General features: G+C 40.7%; 1 protein-coding gene across 5 annotated transcripts in view; it reads right to left on the bottom strand.

Annotated features, from left to right (window-relative positions):
- LOC102051855 (bifunctional heparan sulfate N-deacetylase/N-sulfotransferase 4) overlaps positions 1–12581 on the bottom strand; it is a 160981-nt gene that overhangs the window by 38037 nt on the left and 110363 nt on the right. For all 5 annotated transcript variants that reach the window (XM_027797549.2, XM_027797547.2, XM_005433759.3 and 2 more), the window contains 2 exons: positions 7200–7385; positions 5365–5493 (listed from right to left, as the gene is read on the bottom strand). In XM_027797549.2, coding sequence (XP_027653350.1) covers positions 5365–5493; positions 7200–7385 — 315 coding nt within the window. The remainder of the gene's footprint in view (positions 1–5364; positions 5494–7199; positions 7386–12581) is intronic.

Below are 12581 nucleotides of genomic sequence, written 5' to 3'. Positions count from 1 at the left end.
CCCTGACATCTTACGTTAGAAGACCAGAAATAGCTGACTTTTAGTTTGGTTTTAGACAGCTAAATAGATGTAATCCACAGCAAAAGGTGGTGTTATGCTGGTTTTAATCAAGGCACTGTGATTATTTCTAAAATTTGAAACAGTCTGAAAAAGGCTGTCTTGAAGTCTGTGTGTGTGGGAAAACTTGTAATAATTCTATTTACCAGAGAGTAAAGTATGGCTTTTCACTTCTAGAAGCCTTGCCTCAAAATAACTGTGGACATGAACTGAACTATTCTCAGCTGTACTCTTGTCCTCCCTAACTAGCGAGTATATATGGTACCGGTTTGTGTAAAAAAGGCAACTGTTGGACCAGTAAGACAAAGTAAGGAAGCTGGTGCTGGATGGTGAAGAGAAAGAGAGGCCAGATTATGAGCACCTCATTGCACTTTTTTAGCAAGTGTTTTCAGTCTACTACTTAATAAGCAATAGATTCACCTACATGTTTTTTCAAGAGGGCAAACTGAAAGTGAGAGAAGTTTTTTGGTTTTAGTACTCCCAACAGCTTTTGTCATTTCCCTGTGGCAGTAGGAGGTGACTTACAGCAGTGATGCTTTGTGTGTACGTGGGGGTATGAGATGCGGGGTGTGCTGTTCCTCTGTACCCACTCATGGAGTAAGCTCATGCCTACATTGCTCCCACCACAGAGTTTCTGCACATACAGCTCAAAGATATAACAATTATTTTGTATGTCTGTTTTTTAAGGGTCTGAAATGGTGAGAGAACAATGTTGTTGCTTTAGAGGGATGCTTTCATGCATAGTATCGGTAATAGGTGTTGCACACTCAAGGACATAGAGCAAAAGAGTGGGAAGATGTGAGGACTAAAAGCCTGCTGGGAATAGTGTTAGATGTCTGCAGAGAGCCCAAACCAGTGCATCCTCACCCAGACTGACTTTTGGAAACAATCTCTAAAGTAAATCATCCTCAAACCCCAGGTCCAGGGCTTTGATTTGAAGGAAACTAGGTAGCTGCCTCCAAAAGAGAAGCTAGGAGCAGAGAGATACTTGTTTGGAGTGTGGGAGCCCAGCCCTTACCATAGCTGCTTTAGGAAGATGTCACTGAACTGCACAGCTCACTTTATTTTTCATTTAAAAAGTGTATTATCAGTTATTTATGGTTTGGTTTGTTTTTATAGGGAAAGCATCTAGATTTTCAAGCTTCTAAAGCCAAAATATTGTTATATATCACACTTAACTTGGAATTGTTGCCCAAACCTTTCAGGCTCATCTAGAGAAACATACAGATATAAAAACTGGTAAAGGGAGGAAGAAAAAAGAAAGATGGGCAACAACCACAAACTTGCTCAGAAACCCTATTCTAACTTCCAGCCTACTTGATGATCAAGGAGGCACCACATAAAATGTTAACGGAATGATTGTCTGTAGCTGTAGAAAGGGCTCTGAAACCAGCTATTCCTTTTTTTAGTTTGCTTTTTTTGTTGTTGCTGCTGTGCTTTTTGAATCAGGCGGGGGTAGTGAACAACACCGCACACCACAGGGCAGGTAACTAGCTGCCGAAGGAGATTTCTAACCCGATCGTGGACTTTGGAATATGATCTTTTTGTGATAATACACACATTTTGTATGTTAACTCCAGTTGTCATGGTAGCCTCGCAGCACTGTGAGAGGGCACATGCATACACTCGCTTTCTGCAAGCAGAAACAGTCTTACACCATCTCCACCCTCCAGATGAGCACACGGCTCCTGCAAAGGGTTCACCTTTCCCCTTGCTGTATGTATGTACTTGTACTAATGCCGGTGGCAGCGGCTCACACCTGCTTGAGACTGAGCCTGGTCAGCACAAGATTTGTGTGACCACATGGCAGTAAAATTAGTAGGAGCTAGTCTATTTCTGCATGTCTCCTCCACACTAAGAAAGAGACTGGCAATGCTTTTAAAGAGTAAATAAAAAATATTTTTAATAGTGTCGATATTGCAAAAATAAACAATGGTATGGGCAATCCCTTGCCTGCAAAGCTTCAAATGGGGTAACTGTGTAAAAGATATGTGAAGCAGCCTGTGTGCTGGGGGGACAGTGCATTCTGATTAAGATTTTATTTTATGGATATGGTTTCTATGCATGGACTATATTAGGCATCTCATTCGATATAATTCAACAACAAAATATTAAATTATGGTTTTGAAAAAGCCTTTACATTCCAGACCATTCTTTTCCATAATCCATTTGGAGAGCACATGCTGGTTTATGCTGTACTGCTGGTGGTAAACCCCTGAGCTGTGCTCTTGGTAAAGCCATGAACTGCACAGGTTGACATTCAGATATGACTGAAGCTTATTAATGAGCAGAGGTGTGTGAAAAGCTTCTAGAACAGAAGATGGGAACTCTTTTGTTGCTAATTCCAGTATGCACCGCTGCCAGATTGGAGAACACATCATATCAATTGAATGAAAAAGTATGCTCTGGAATTGGTGAATGGCCAGTGCAATAGGCACTCTATTGATTCTTTTCAGAAGATACCATAGATTTTTAGATACTAATCTGTGAACTTTTTCACATTAACCACCAAACTGTTACACCTTCTCTTACACTGAATAAAAGAAACATCTTCCCATTGGTTGATTTGTGTGCCGTCCAAATTCCGTATTTATAAAAAGGAAAAGGGTGTATGAATACAGATTATTTTGTTTCCTACTCAGACTAGTTTCCTTCTGAGATAAGGCTAGATTTTGCTTTTACTGTTGTCAGTTGGTGCATATTTCATAGGGTAGTGTATCAACCCGACTTGAATGATGGAGGGGTTTTGTGATATATCTTACTTCAGCTCACACATGATTTAATTATATTTCTTCCTGTCTGAATAAGCACTTATATTGGAACAGATTCATACTTAACTCAGAGTTGGGGAAGTGCATTTCAGTATTTCACTTGTGTCACCTAGCTCAGTAAAATATCAGTTTTGATGAGGTAAAGATAGAAAATCACAAAAGTGGGAGGGGGGAATGGAACATTAACAGTTTTTCTATACTGTAAAAAAACACCCAATAATATATATTGCACACTCAAGTTATTGCAACATAACTTGGGCAAAACAATGACTTCATGTATTGAAGAAAATCAAGGAAAAATATGCCCTCCCCTTTCTCTGGAAGAAGGTCTTCTAACTGTCAGGAACATCACAGATGCATGATTAACTCTGGAATGCTTTGCCTGCCATTATACACTGCCTTCCTAGGCAAGGTCCTGTCTCAGCTGCATCGCTCCTGAAACTTAGAAGATGGATGGTAGAACTGCTTCTCTCAAGTATTCTTTGTGTCACAGTCAGCAGGGCACCAAGAGCACCCATCTGTGCTACAGCACCCATCTAGGGTGGGATTTGGCCCTTTCCTGGGGAAGCAATTGGACCTGGTGGGGGAACCTTCCTGCAGGGCTGGCACAACCAGCTGGGGCTGTCAGAGCTTCCAGGGCAAAGATGCTCCAGGACCTCTGAGGCTGGTCCTGCTTGGGACCTGCCTGAAAAGTGCAGGCTAAGGCATTATGGAGAGTGTAATAAAGGGCGGCAAAGGTCTATCTGATTTCATTCAGCGGTCAAGAATGGCCTTTTAAATAATTTTCAGACTAACTGAAGAGCTGCCCTTCTCCATAGCCTCAGCCAGTCTTTGGGAAAAACATTTGGATGCGATTGCTTAAAAAATGCAAAGGGTGAAATTTCTAATGAGCATCTGTGAGCCTGTATCTTCTTGCTTATTTGCTGTCAGTAAGAAAAACCTGAAACTGGGGAAAAGGTGAGCTGTAGGGGGGGAAGTCAGGGTGGCCAGAGCATGCTCACAGGCTTGGACATGGCAATGAAGTGAAGTAAAACCATACTCTGCTGCAGACTGCTGCAATGCCTAAATCTGGGGAAGTCTTCAGATAAGTGAAAGATGTACAGGTATTGATCAAAGTGTAATAAAGATAATGATAAATTCTAGTAGCATCCCAACACAGTGATGAGCTAACTTACACTTAAGAAAACTATGGGAAGAAAAGCGAGCCTGAGAGCTGCAGGTAATGGAGAGACAGAATAAAGAACACGGATATCTTTTATTCTCAAATTGGGTGTCACGTGTATGGTACAGATAAATTCCTAACAGAAGTGTCCTATTTCTTTAAGCCCACTGAATCTTTGACTTGGACACCAACTTAGCTCCCCAGCCAAAATTTTCACCTACAAGCATCTAATTATATAATACCAAAATCTATATTTAGGTCTCTAAATAAATGTGACCTGGATTTGAGAGTTAGCTCCACCTGAAGTTTCTTTAACTCTGCAGAGAAGTCAATGAGTACTGCAATTTAAACCCACTGAAAATTAGGCCACCTGGCAAGACACAAGCCATGTATCTTGTGAGTAGTGTAGCCTGCTTGGATGGAACAGGAAGAAGGGAGGACAATGGCAAAAAAGAATTGTTACATGATTATTTTTTGGGGGGGGGGGGTGGTTTTTTTGTTCTTTTCCCTCTTGCTTCCACCTCTAGACTGCTGTCTTAAATGGCACCAGCCTGTTGTTCACTGGCAAGAGAACTGTGACTTCAAAATACAGCATCTGCAGTCAGGTAGTTTTTCTCCTTGCCCCTTGGTAAGCCAAATCACACATCATGTTGTCATGTGTGTGTATATTAGGACAGCACAGTTCAGACCCCTTTATCAGCTGAGAGACAAAACTGCATGATAACTCTGAAAATCCTTCTGAAAGTCTGTGGCACTTCTGATTAAACACACACATATATATGATTTATACATATGTAGGTTATTTATATGTGCACACATACATTTATATCTATAGTTTATAGTTCATGTAATGTTGACAGAGGAAAAAAAAATGCAGCACTGAGCAAAGCAAAACTTTTTGTTGGAAGGCTGTGTACTGTTTAGGGTACTTTATCTGTATAAATCCTGTTTTTAAGAGCCAGTGGTAGGGGAATGATATCAGGCCTGAGCCCTAGGCTTTACATCAAGCTGTATTAGGAGTGCCTGAGAAGCCAAGCTTATGGAAAAAAGGAAAAGCACAGTAAGATCACACAGTTTTCTCTGCCCTTGCTGGTTTCTTTCAGTCTCAGACATGTCAGTGCACTCTTCTCTCATGGGGAAACAGTATGGAGCTGAAATTAATGCTTTTTCCAGTAACTTGTTTCATACAATTGTAACTAGAAATTAGCAGAAGACATTTTGCTCCTTTCCTCTTAAACTGCTTGTTACCTCTGAGCAAGTGGTCTTGAGTTTTATTTCCCAAGCAAGATCAAAGAAAACCGATCCCCTTTGCTTCCTCCCTCCTTCCTCCCCATCAGTCAGCGTGTCCAAAGAATAGCAAAAGGTGGTACCTACAGGATTCAGGAGAATGGTGAGGAAGAGTTCACCTCCTCGGATGCTTTTGTCCAGCTCCTGAGGACCCCCAGGATATTCCTTGTAAAAAATAGTATGAGTGAAAAGGCCACAGGTCTGTCGAGGGAGCACCTGAGAACAAAGTAACAGTATCATCACGTTAACTTCTTCCTGCAAACTCATCCTGGCACAGCCATCCCGATCCCTCCAGCAACTCTAAGAAATAAAATCACAACCCTTTCTGCCTCTGGGCTCTGGCACGTTTATGGGCCCCTTTGTGCCTCCTGTACTTTCACGGTAAGCAAGGGCGGTCCTGCAGAGGTGCAGCTTTCCAGATGCCAGCTCCAAAAAGCTGCCACACACATGCGCTTGGCTTTCATGCAGGCGGTTTTATTCAGCTCATACACTCCTAAGTGTTTCCCAGCATTTGGGAAAGGAAGAAAACAAAAAGCCAAACCTCTCTTCCTTTATCAAGGTGAGTTAGTTTATTAGCAGATAAATTGTGCTTCCTGGCCATCTTTGCTATCACAGCCAATTAATCTTACTGTTCTTGGGATGCTGAACTGAATTGGTATTCAAGGCTGCGGACTGCCAAAGACCTGCTGCTTCATACTTTGCTCAGTCCTTAAAACCATACCCAGCCCCTCATTCCCATTTGTGAAATGCGGACAGGACGGGTGAGATGCTCACATGAGACCAGCCTGCGGTCAGCCTCCTATCCCATCCTAAATCAGGAGGCTGCACGCTGGGAAGAAGCCAGCTAGCAGGTGTGGGCAAGCAAACTCATGTTGGAGGACTGGAGAGTTTAGTTACGTTATTATCTAGGTACTATCAAAAGGCTCTGGTAAAGACAACTATCAGGGCTTGTGGGTATTGCCTAATTCATGCAGAGACAAAATTCAGCAGTGCACTTACACATGCATTAAAACACTCTGCTGAATATAGGTTTTGTTTGTTACTTTATCTGAGCAGAAAAGCAAAGACAGTAACTGGAGAGAAACAAAAGGCCTTCCAATGTATGTGTAAATGTACTGCTGACTTTGAGCCTATTCCAATGGTAATTGGACTCTGCGCAGTAACTTCTCGGGTTTGATTAAGACATTCCTTTTGTCTTGTTTAGGGGACCACAGTTTTGATTTAAAATGTGTAGGCAATACTAGAGTCAGCTGGGATTTTAAGGCAATCTGGGACTTTCCCTTGAAATATTTCTAATTTCACTTATGCATATTCAGGTTTTGCATTTCACATATCTATAGGGTTGCACGCAGCTGGCTGGTAAGACAGGCCAAATGATTTTATACATTTTCCTGTCCTTCACGCAGTGTGTATGGGAGGAGCCTTCACTTTCCTTGCACAAACGCACGGTCTGGAAGTGTCAGGCATGCGTCCGGTCCCTGGCTCTGGGAATTTCAGGAGCAAAATTTGGAATGAAACCTCGGCCTCTGAGAAGAGTCTTCCCTGCTGGAGGAGATTACTTACACTTGCTCACCTTCCCAGGTGGTGTTTTCTACTCCTTTCATGCATAAAGATGAACTAGAGCTTGAAAGATAGGTCTTAAGCAGTTTAATGAATTTCAAAGTATGTGTTTGTAACTCTGTTGATAGTTGATGGGACTACAGGTACGTTTGGTTTCTGAGGATAATGTTTGCAGTTGCCCGAGTTGTGTGACTATTTAGAAAAACTGGCTGCATAAAAAATGCACTATTCTGGCACCCTTACAAATCCTCGATCACAGAGAATTTTAATGACTACTGTAAAACTTGAAGCCTTTGGTAAAAATAGCACACTTTTGAGTCACTTAAAGTAGTATTGCTATGAAGCATGGAAATGCAGTGTACCATGATGCCATTGTGGATGAAGCCCCGTCTGTACCGTGCAGGCTTCAGGTGTGGGTATTCTTCTGTGCTGGTCACTCGGATGTGCCAGACCTTCTTCCAGGCCTCATACAGCTGGATGTGAACTGGGTAGACCCCAGAGTGATGTGGAGCCACCGCGTACCCCATGGCAGTCGGTATGCCATGCTCCTGTGGCAAAGCAGAGGGAGGAATATATTTAGGAACAGTAAAAGAACATGTAATTATTCAAAGCTTATTTTTCCTGCAGGCAGCAGTGTTGGAGAAGCAGTTGTCCTTGGACAAACTTGTATCTATTTGTATGTAGCGTGAGCTAAAAGTGGAGGAGAGATGGGGGAACTGGAGTTACAGTTTGATAACTGCAGAGTGATAAATAATCCTCTTGAATTATGTTGCGTTACTGTTACATGGAATAGATTTGCTGCCCCGTTCATTACATACTGTCTGTATTTTAATATGCATGCTACCTGTTTGGTTCTTTTTAAAGGCAATCCAGTAAGCCGATGCTGTTTATTTACTAAGTTATCAAACAGCATTAGAGCAGTAAACAGGTGAAAAAAAAATGTTGTAGTGACATATGTGGGATTTTTTGTTTCCTATTTCTGGAATGAGAGCAAGATTCCTTCCTGTTTTAAAACACAAATAAATCAATATCCCTTGTAGCTTCTAAATCTGCTTATATTTTTTCCATGGTATTAAGGTAGTAGCAAACTGGTGTTTGACAGACATTTTTCATTTCATAAATATTTATTATAGCTCTATTTCTATGAGGAAATATGTACATTTCCATGAATATAATTTATAGGTTATCTTGAAAATATCTTCCGGTGGCACAATGAGGTAGTTAATGTGCAGGCGGAAGGAATTAAGGAAGATGATTTAGTGTGAGTGGGCATGTTCCCTGCATTCCGGACGCTCTCCTGCCTTCGTTGTGCTCCTCATCCCTCCAGCTCCTGATTTAGCATGGGCTGTCTGAAAACCCTATCTGATTATGAGGCCTGATAACCACATCTATAGACCAGGATATATTGAAAAGAGAGCAAATTATTTGAAGGGTAAGCTACATGTGTGAAAACAAAGTAATTGGTTTCATTGGTCTGAGTGACTGTTCAGAAGCGCATCCAGCATTTGTTACCAGCTACTGGCAGGCAGAAAGGCTGTGTCCTGACTCTTCTGCCCAGGCTCATTTCCAGTAGGTCCACTAAGAGCCCTTTTGAACTCTCCCATGACATCTCCAGGTTGCAAGACTGTCCTGCTGCTCTGGCTCTCACCAGATCCCTTCCTGCACTCCGGGTGTCTACTGAATTAATTTTACTCCTGGTACTACATCAGCTGTTTTCTGTTCATATAAAATTGATGATCAGAGGGAAATGGCTGCAATGTGAGACAATTATTTTTTCATGTTTTTTTATTTTGTCCTTCCTATTGCTCACATTATCCAAGAACTGCTGATTACTTGAATTCCAGGAACAGCAAGTTCTGTTGGGCATCTTCAAGTACTTTGCAGAAAGGTTTTTCGCTCATTGACAAAAATTAAGTTAAATTTGTAGGGAATGCTTGTACATACATCTTATAACACAACCACTTCAATTTATCCATTCCTTATTAGTAAAGATCTTGGGTTACTGGATGATCTTGAAAAAAAGAAACCCAAATTCACTGTTTTGCAATTTACTCAGAGCAAAATGTAATTTCTGCTTATCAATGTTGTCACCTACCTGAAAGGCATGAGTCAATTTAAGGATGAAATGAGGAATAGCTCTATAATGAGAAGTGTTAAATCACTCTTTTCCCTATTTTTTTTTTGTCATCAACATGTATAAAGGAAAAAGCTATATCTAAACATTTCTGAAAAATCTGACCATTTATTACTCTGCCTGAGTAGTCTATGATGCTTACGCTGTCAAATACACTGTGTTAACTTACATATACTGTATCAACTTGAAACTCTAAGCCTCTGTTAGGGAGTATAGAGACATGTAAATGTAAGGCAAATGTGTCCTGAGCTAGATAATGAATGCTGCTCTGAATGATATGTTCTAAAGTAGGTATCTGGGCAAATACATGTAAAATCCTGTTTACTTACTATGTGCTGCTGGTATTGCCATAGCAACAGAATAGTGAAATGGTAATGTGCCATTCACAAATAATATAAAGCAGCTTTTCACAGGTTCCCAATATAAAAAGCTAATTAGCCTCTGAATAAAACCTGCACGCTACATAGTTCATCACACAAATACATGTCCGTCACTTGGGTTCCAAATGTGACTTTAAGAAGAAACAACTAACAAATAATCAGATTTTCTTTGGTCAGTTCCATGTTCAGTTTACTTGGGTAAATTAAATATTGTATGTAGTCTTCCAGTGTTTTCTGTTGTTCCCTTTCCTTTTTCCCCTCTCATTTTGTTATTCAATTTAGTTTAGGATTGAGAACTAATGTTAAAGGAGGAGTGTATGTTTGAATCTGAGCTATTGGGCAAAATAGGAGATGCCTGTAGTGAGTACATTTCCTTATCTATTCTAAGCAAAAATTTCCTACAGGATTTTATTATTTTTACATCTAAGACTTCTATAATTTTTTTTTAATTTCAAAATTTGTTCAAAAATTTTGTGCATGTGTTTGGTTTGGAAAATTTCAGCACCTTTTTGGCACTGAGAAGAGCAGCATCATGTTCCTTTGCATGCTTAAGCTGGGACCCCAGAGCCACTGATTTTGGACAGGTTAAATTTGTATTCCTATTTTACTTGTGCATTGAGAGCCTGTCAGCTCTAGTTTAAATGCCTGTAAGCTGAAGCTACAGCAGTGTTCTGGATGAGTTCAGCATTAAAGGAGGATCACTGCTACAACCTGTGAGATGAGGGAAGATGATTAAAACCATAGTTCTGGTTTTGGCAGAAAATTCCCTGAGTTGTTGCTACTTCCTATGCACTGGTTTGCATCATGGAGTGGTCTCGGAGCATACAACCTGCCTTGTTTTAAGAGCTAGACCAGGCTAGAGGATGCTTTCCAGGAGTACGTCTCATGTCCTTTGTGTACCATGGCACCAGTGAGCACATGCTGTGTGGATCATACTAATACCAGCTCAAAATAACCCTCCTTCTGATGCCTGCATGTAGCCAGCACATCTGGCCAGCGGCAGTTGCTTCCCAGGGAAGAGCCTGGGGAGCTGCTATCTCACACGTGTGCTGATGCACCCAAGCCAGAGCAATGGGAATTGGAGACTTACAGTCTTGCCATGCAGCCTGGCTCATCTTTGCCTCCTCCAAAGTTACCTTGCCCAGAGCCCAGGCATAGGACAGGTACTTCTACAGGTGATCTGAAAGGCTGAAGCAATCTGCCAAGGCTGCTTATCTCTCTCAATTATCGTCTTCGTTCAAGCGAGTGAAGATTTATTTGAAACTTCTAACCTCTTTTGACCTTCCTATTCATACCAAAATGAGCTGCACTTGCCATCAGTCAGCAGTTGCTGTGTTTACTTATTCTGCACTTGTGCAAAACGCCTCTGCTGGAGAAAAGGCAGGTAATGCAGAATGAGCGCTGCTCTCCGGAAGGAGGCATATTTGCAACAAGCAAGTTTGCTTCCCTACAGCAGTTTTTCTGTGAGTAGATGTTGGAAATGTGAGTAAAAACCATCATATGGAAGATTGACTGTTTCTATTAGCAGGACCTTGTCCGGCAGAAACCCTCTAGTTTTTGATTTCACCAAATATTATATGTCCTTGTTAAAATGCAGTACAAAATAAAATGAAATGAAAACTAAAACTGTTGCAACACAATGGCATTCTGGCTCTTAAAGATCTCTGATTTGTTTTACAGAAACATCTACTATTGGCCATTGTCAGAGAAAGACCTTTTATTTTATTTTATTAAATCATATGCCTACTGTAGATCTTTTCACACAGTTAAACTGCAATATTGCCTTTGGTGTAAAAACTTTTGTTAGATGAAAAATGTAACAATGCAACCTCAGATAAGTTTGCGAAGCCTTTTGAATTTGTTCAACAGTAGGTGATAGAGTAAATGTACTTTTTTAAGATTTTACCTTCTGAAGTTAAGATTTATATCAGCTTTGCATACTTTTAGTACTGGGATATATTTCTAATATTGCTGAACATGGGTGAGATTTCCTAGAAGAGATTGTATGTTACTATGTCAGTTTAAAATACTTAGTAAAGTTTCTCTTATTTGATAAATGAATTTGCTACTTCCTTGCTTGTCAGCACTCACAAAAATGTTGTGCTGTATTTTACCCTTTATGGATGCATGATTTTTATTCTCAAGGGTTATATTTCTGTATAATTTTTATTGAATAAATATTTCAGCCTTTGATTACTTCTAGTTCAATTCTAAACTTTAAAAATCTGTTTACAAGCTCTCTGGCTAGACAAGACTGTTCAGCAAACAAGAGGTGATTGTTATTGAGATATAGGGGCTCTGTACATTGATATTTGCTTTCGCTGCTGTTTTTTCATCTCTGTGGTGTGTTTCCTCACCACGTGGCTGTACAATGCACCAAGCAGAGTACAAAGGGTCTTAATGAAGTGGGTTTTCTGGTGTCAGCGTCATTCCAGGATTGACAGTGACATAGGAAAAAGCCAGCTTTTCACCAGTCTTACATAGGAGCCTCCCAGGTATCACCATGACTCCTGTTATAGGCGTGCTTCACACCATTGCAGGCTACCAAGAGGCAGAGATGTTGAGATTTAAGATCTTAGGTTTCTGAGGACATGAAATGAAGAAAGGTGGTCTAGCACTGGGGAAGCTATATAGAACTAGGAAATGTGTAGACTCTGCATGTGTGTGGTAGCAAATAAAGCTGAAAAAGTAGAGGCAGAGATGTGCTGTCAAAGCACACTCCTGGTATGGACAAAAGCACTCATGAAGATGGACTATTTCAGAAGGACCTTAACGTTAGGCAGAATAAAACTCATCCTGTCCACACAGAGTAATGTTACCCTATACATGCAGACCACTTACAGAGCATTTTTAGTGGCAACCTCTAGTGGGCATCTCTCCTTCACAACATTAATGACAGATATTAATAGCGGGACAAATTAGACTCTTCATCACATGTAGATACTTTGCCTTTGGTATGTGGTCAGTGGTCTTCATGTTCTTGGTATTTAATTGGTATATTAAAAGCTCATGGTTTCTTTGTGGTTTTGGCAGCTCAAAAGTTTTAGGCAGAGGAAATGCTATTGTGCATCTGTAGTTGGTTTATAAACAGGAGATTGAAGCCAAGCAGTGTGACTAGACAGGCTCTGAACTGATATTTTTTTTTTGTACGCATCTCCCTCACTTCTTCATATCAGATCACAGCTACCTTTTTACAGTCGATGATAGTTTTTGTCCTATCTCTACCATAC

Source organism: Falco cherrug, chromosome 1 (genome assembly GCF_023634085.1).
Source record: "Falco cherrug isolate bFalChe1 chromosome 1, bFalChe1.pri, whole genome shotgun sequence".
Lineage (NCBI taxonomy): Eukaryota > Metazoa > Chordata > Aves > Falconiformes > Falconidae > Falco > Falco cherrug.
This window is presented reverse-complemented; position numbering and strand designations above follow the sequence as displayed.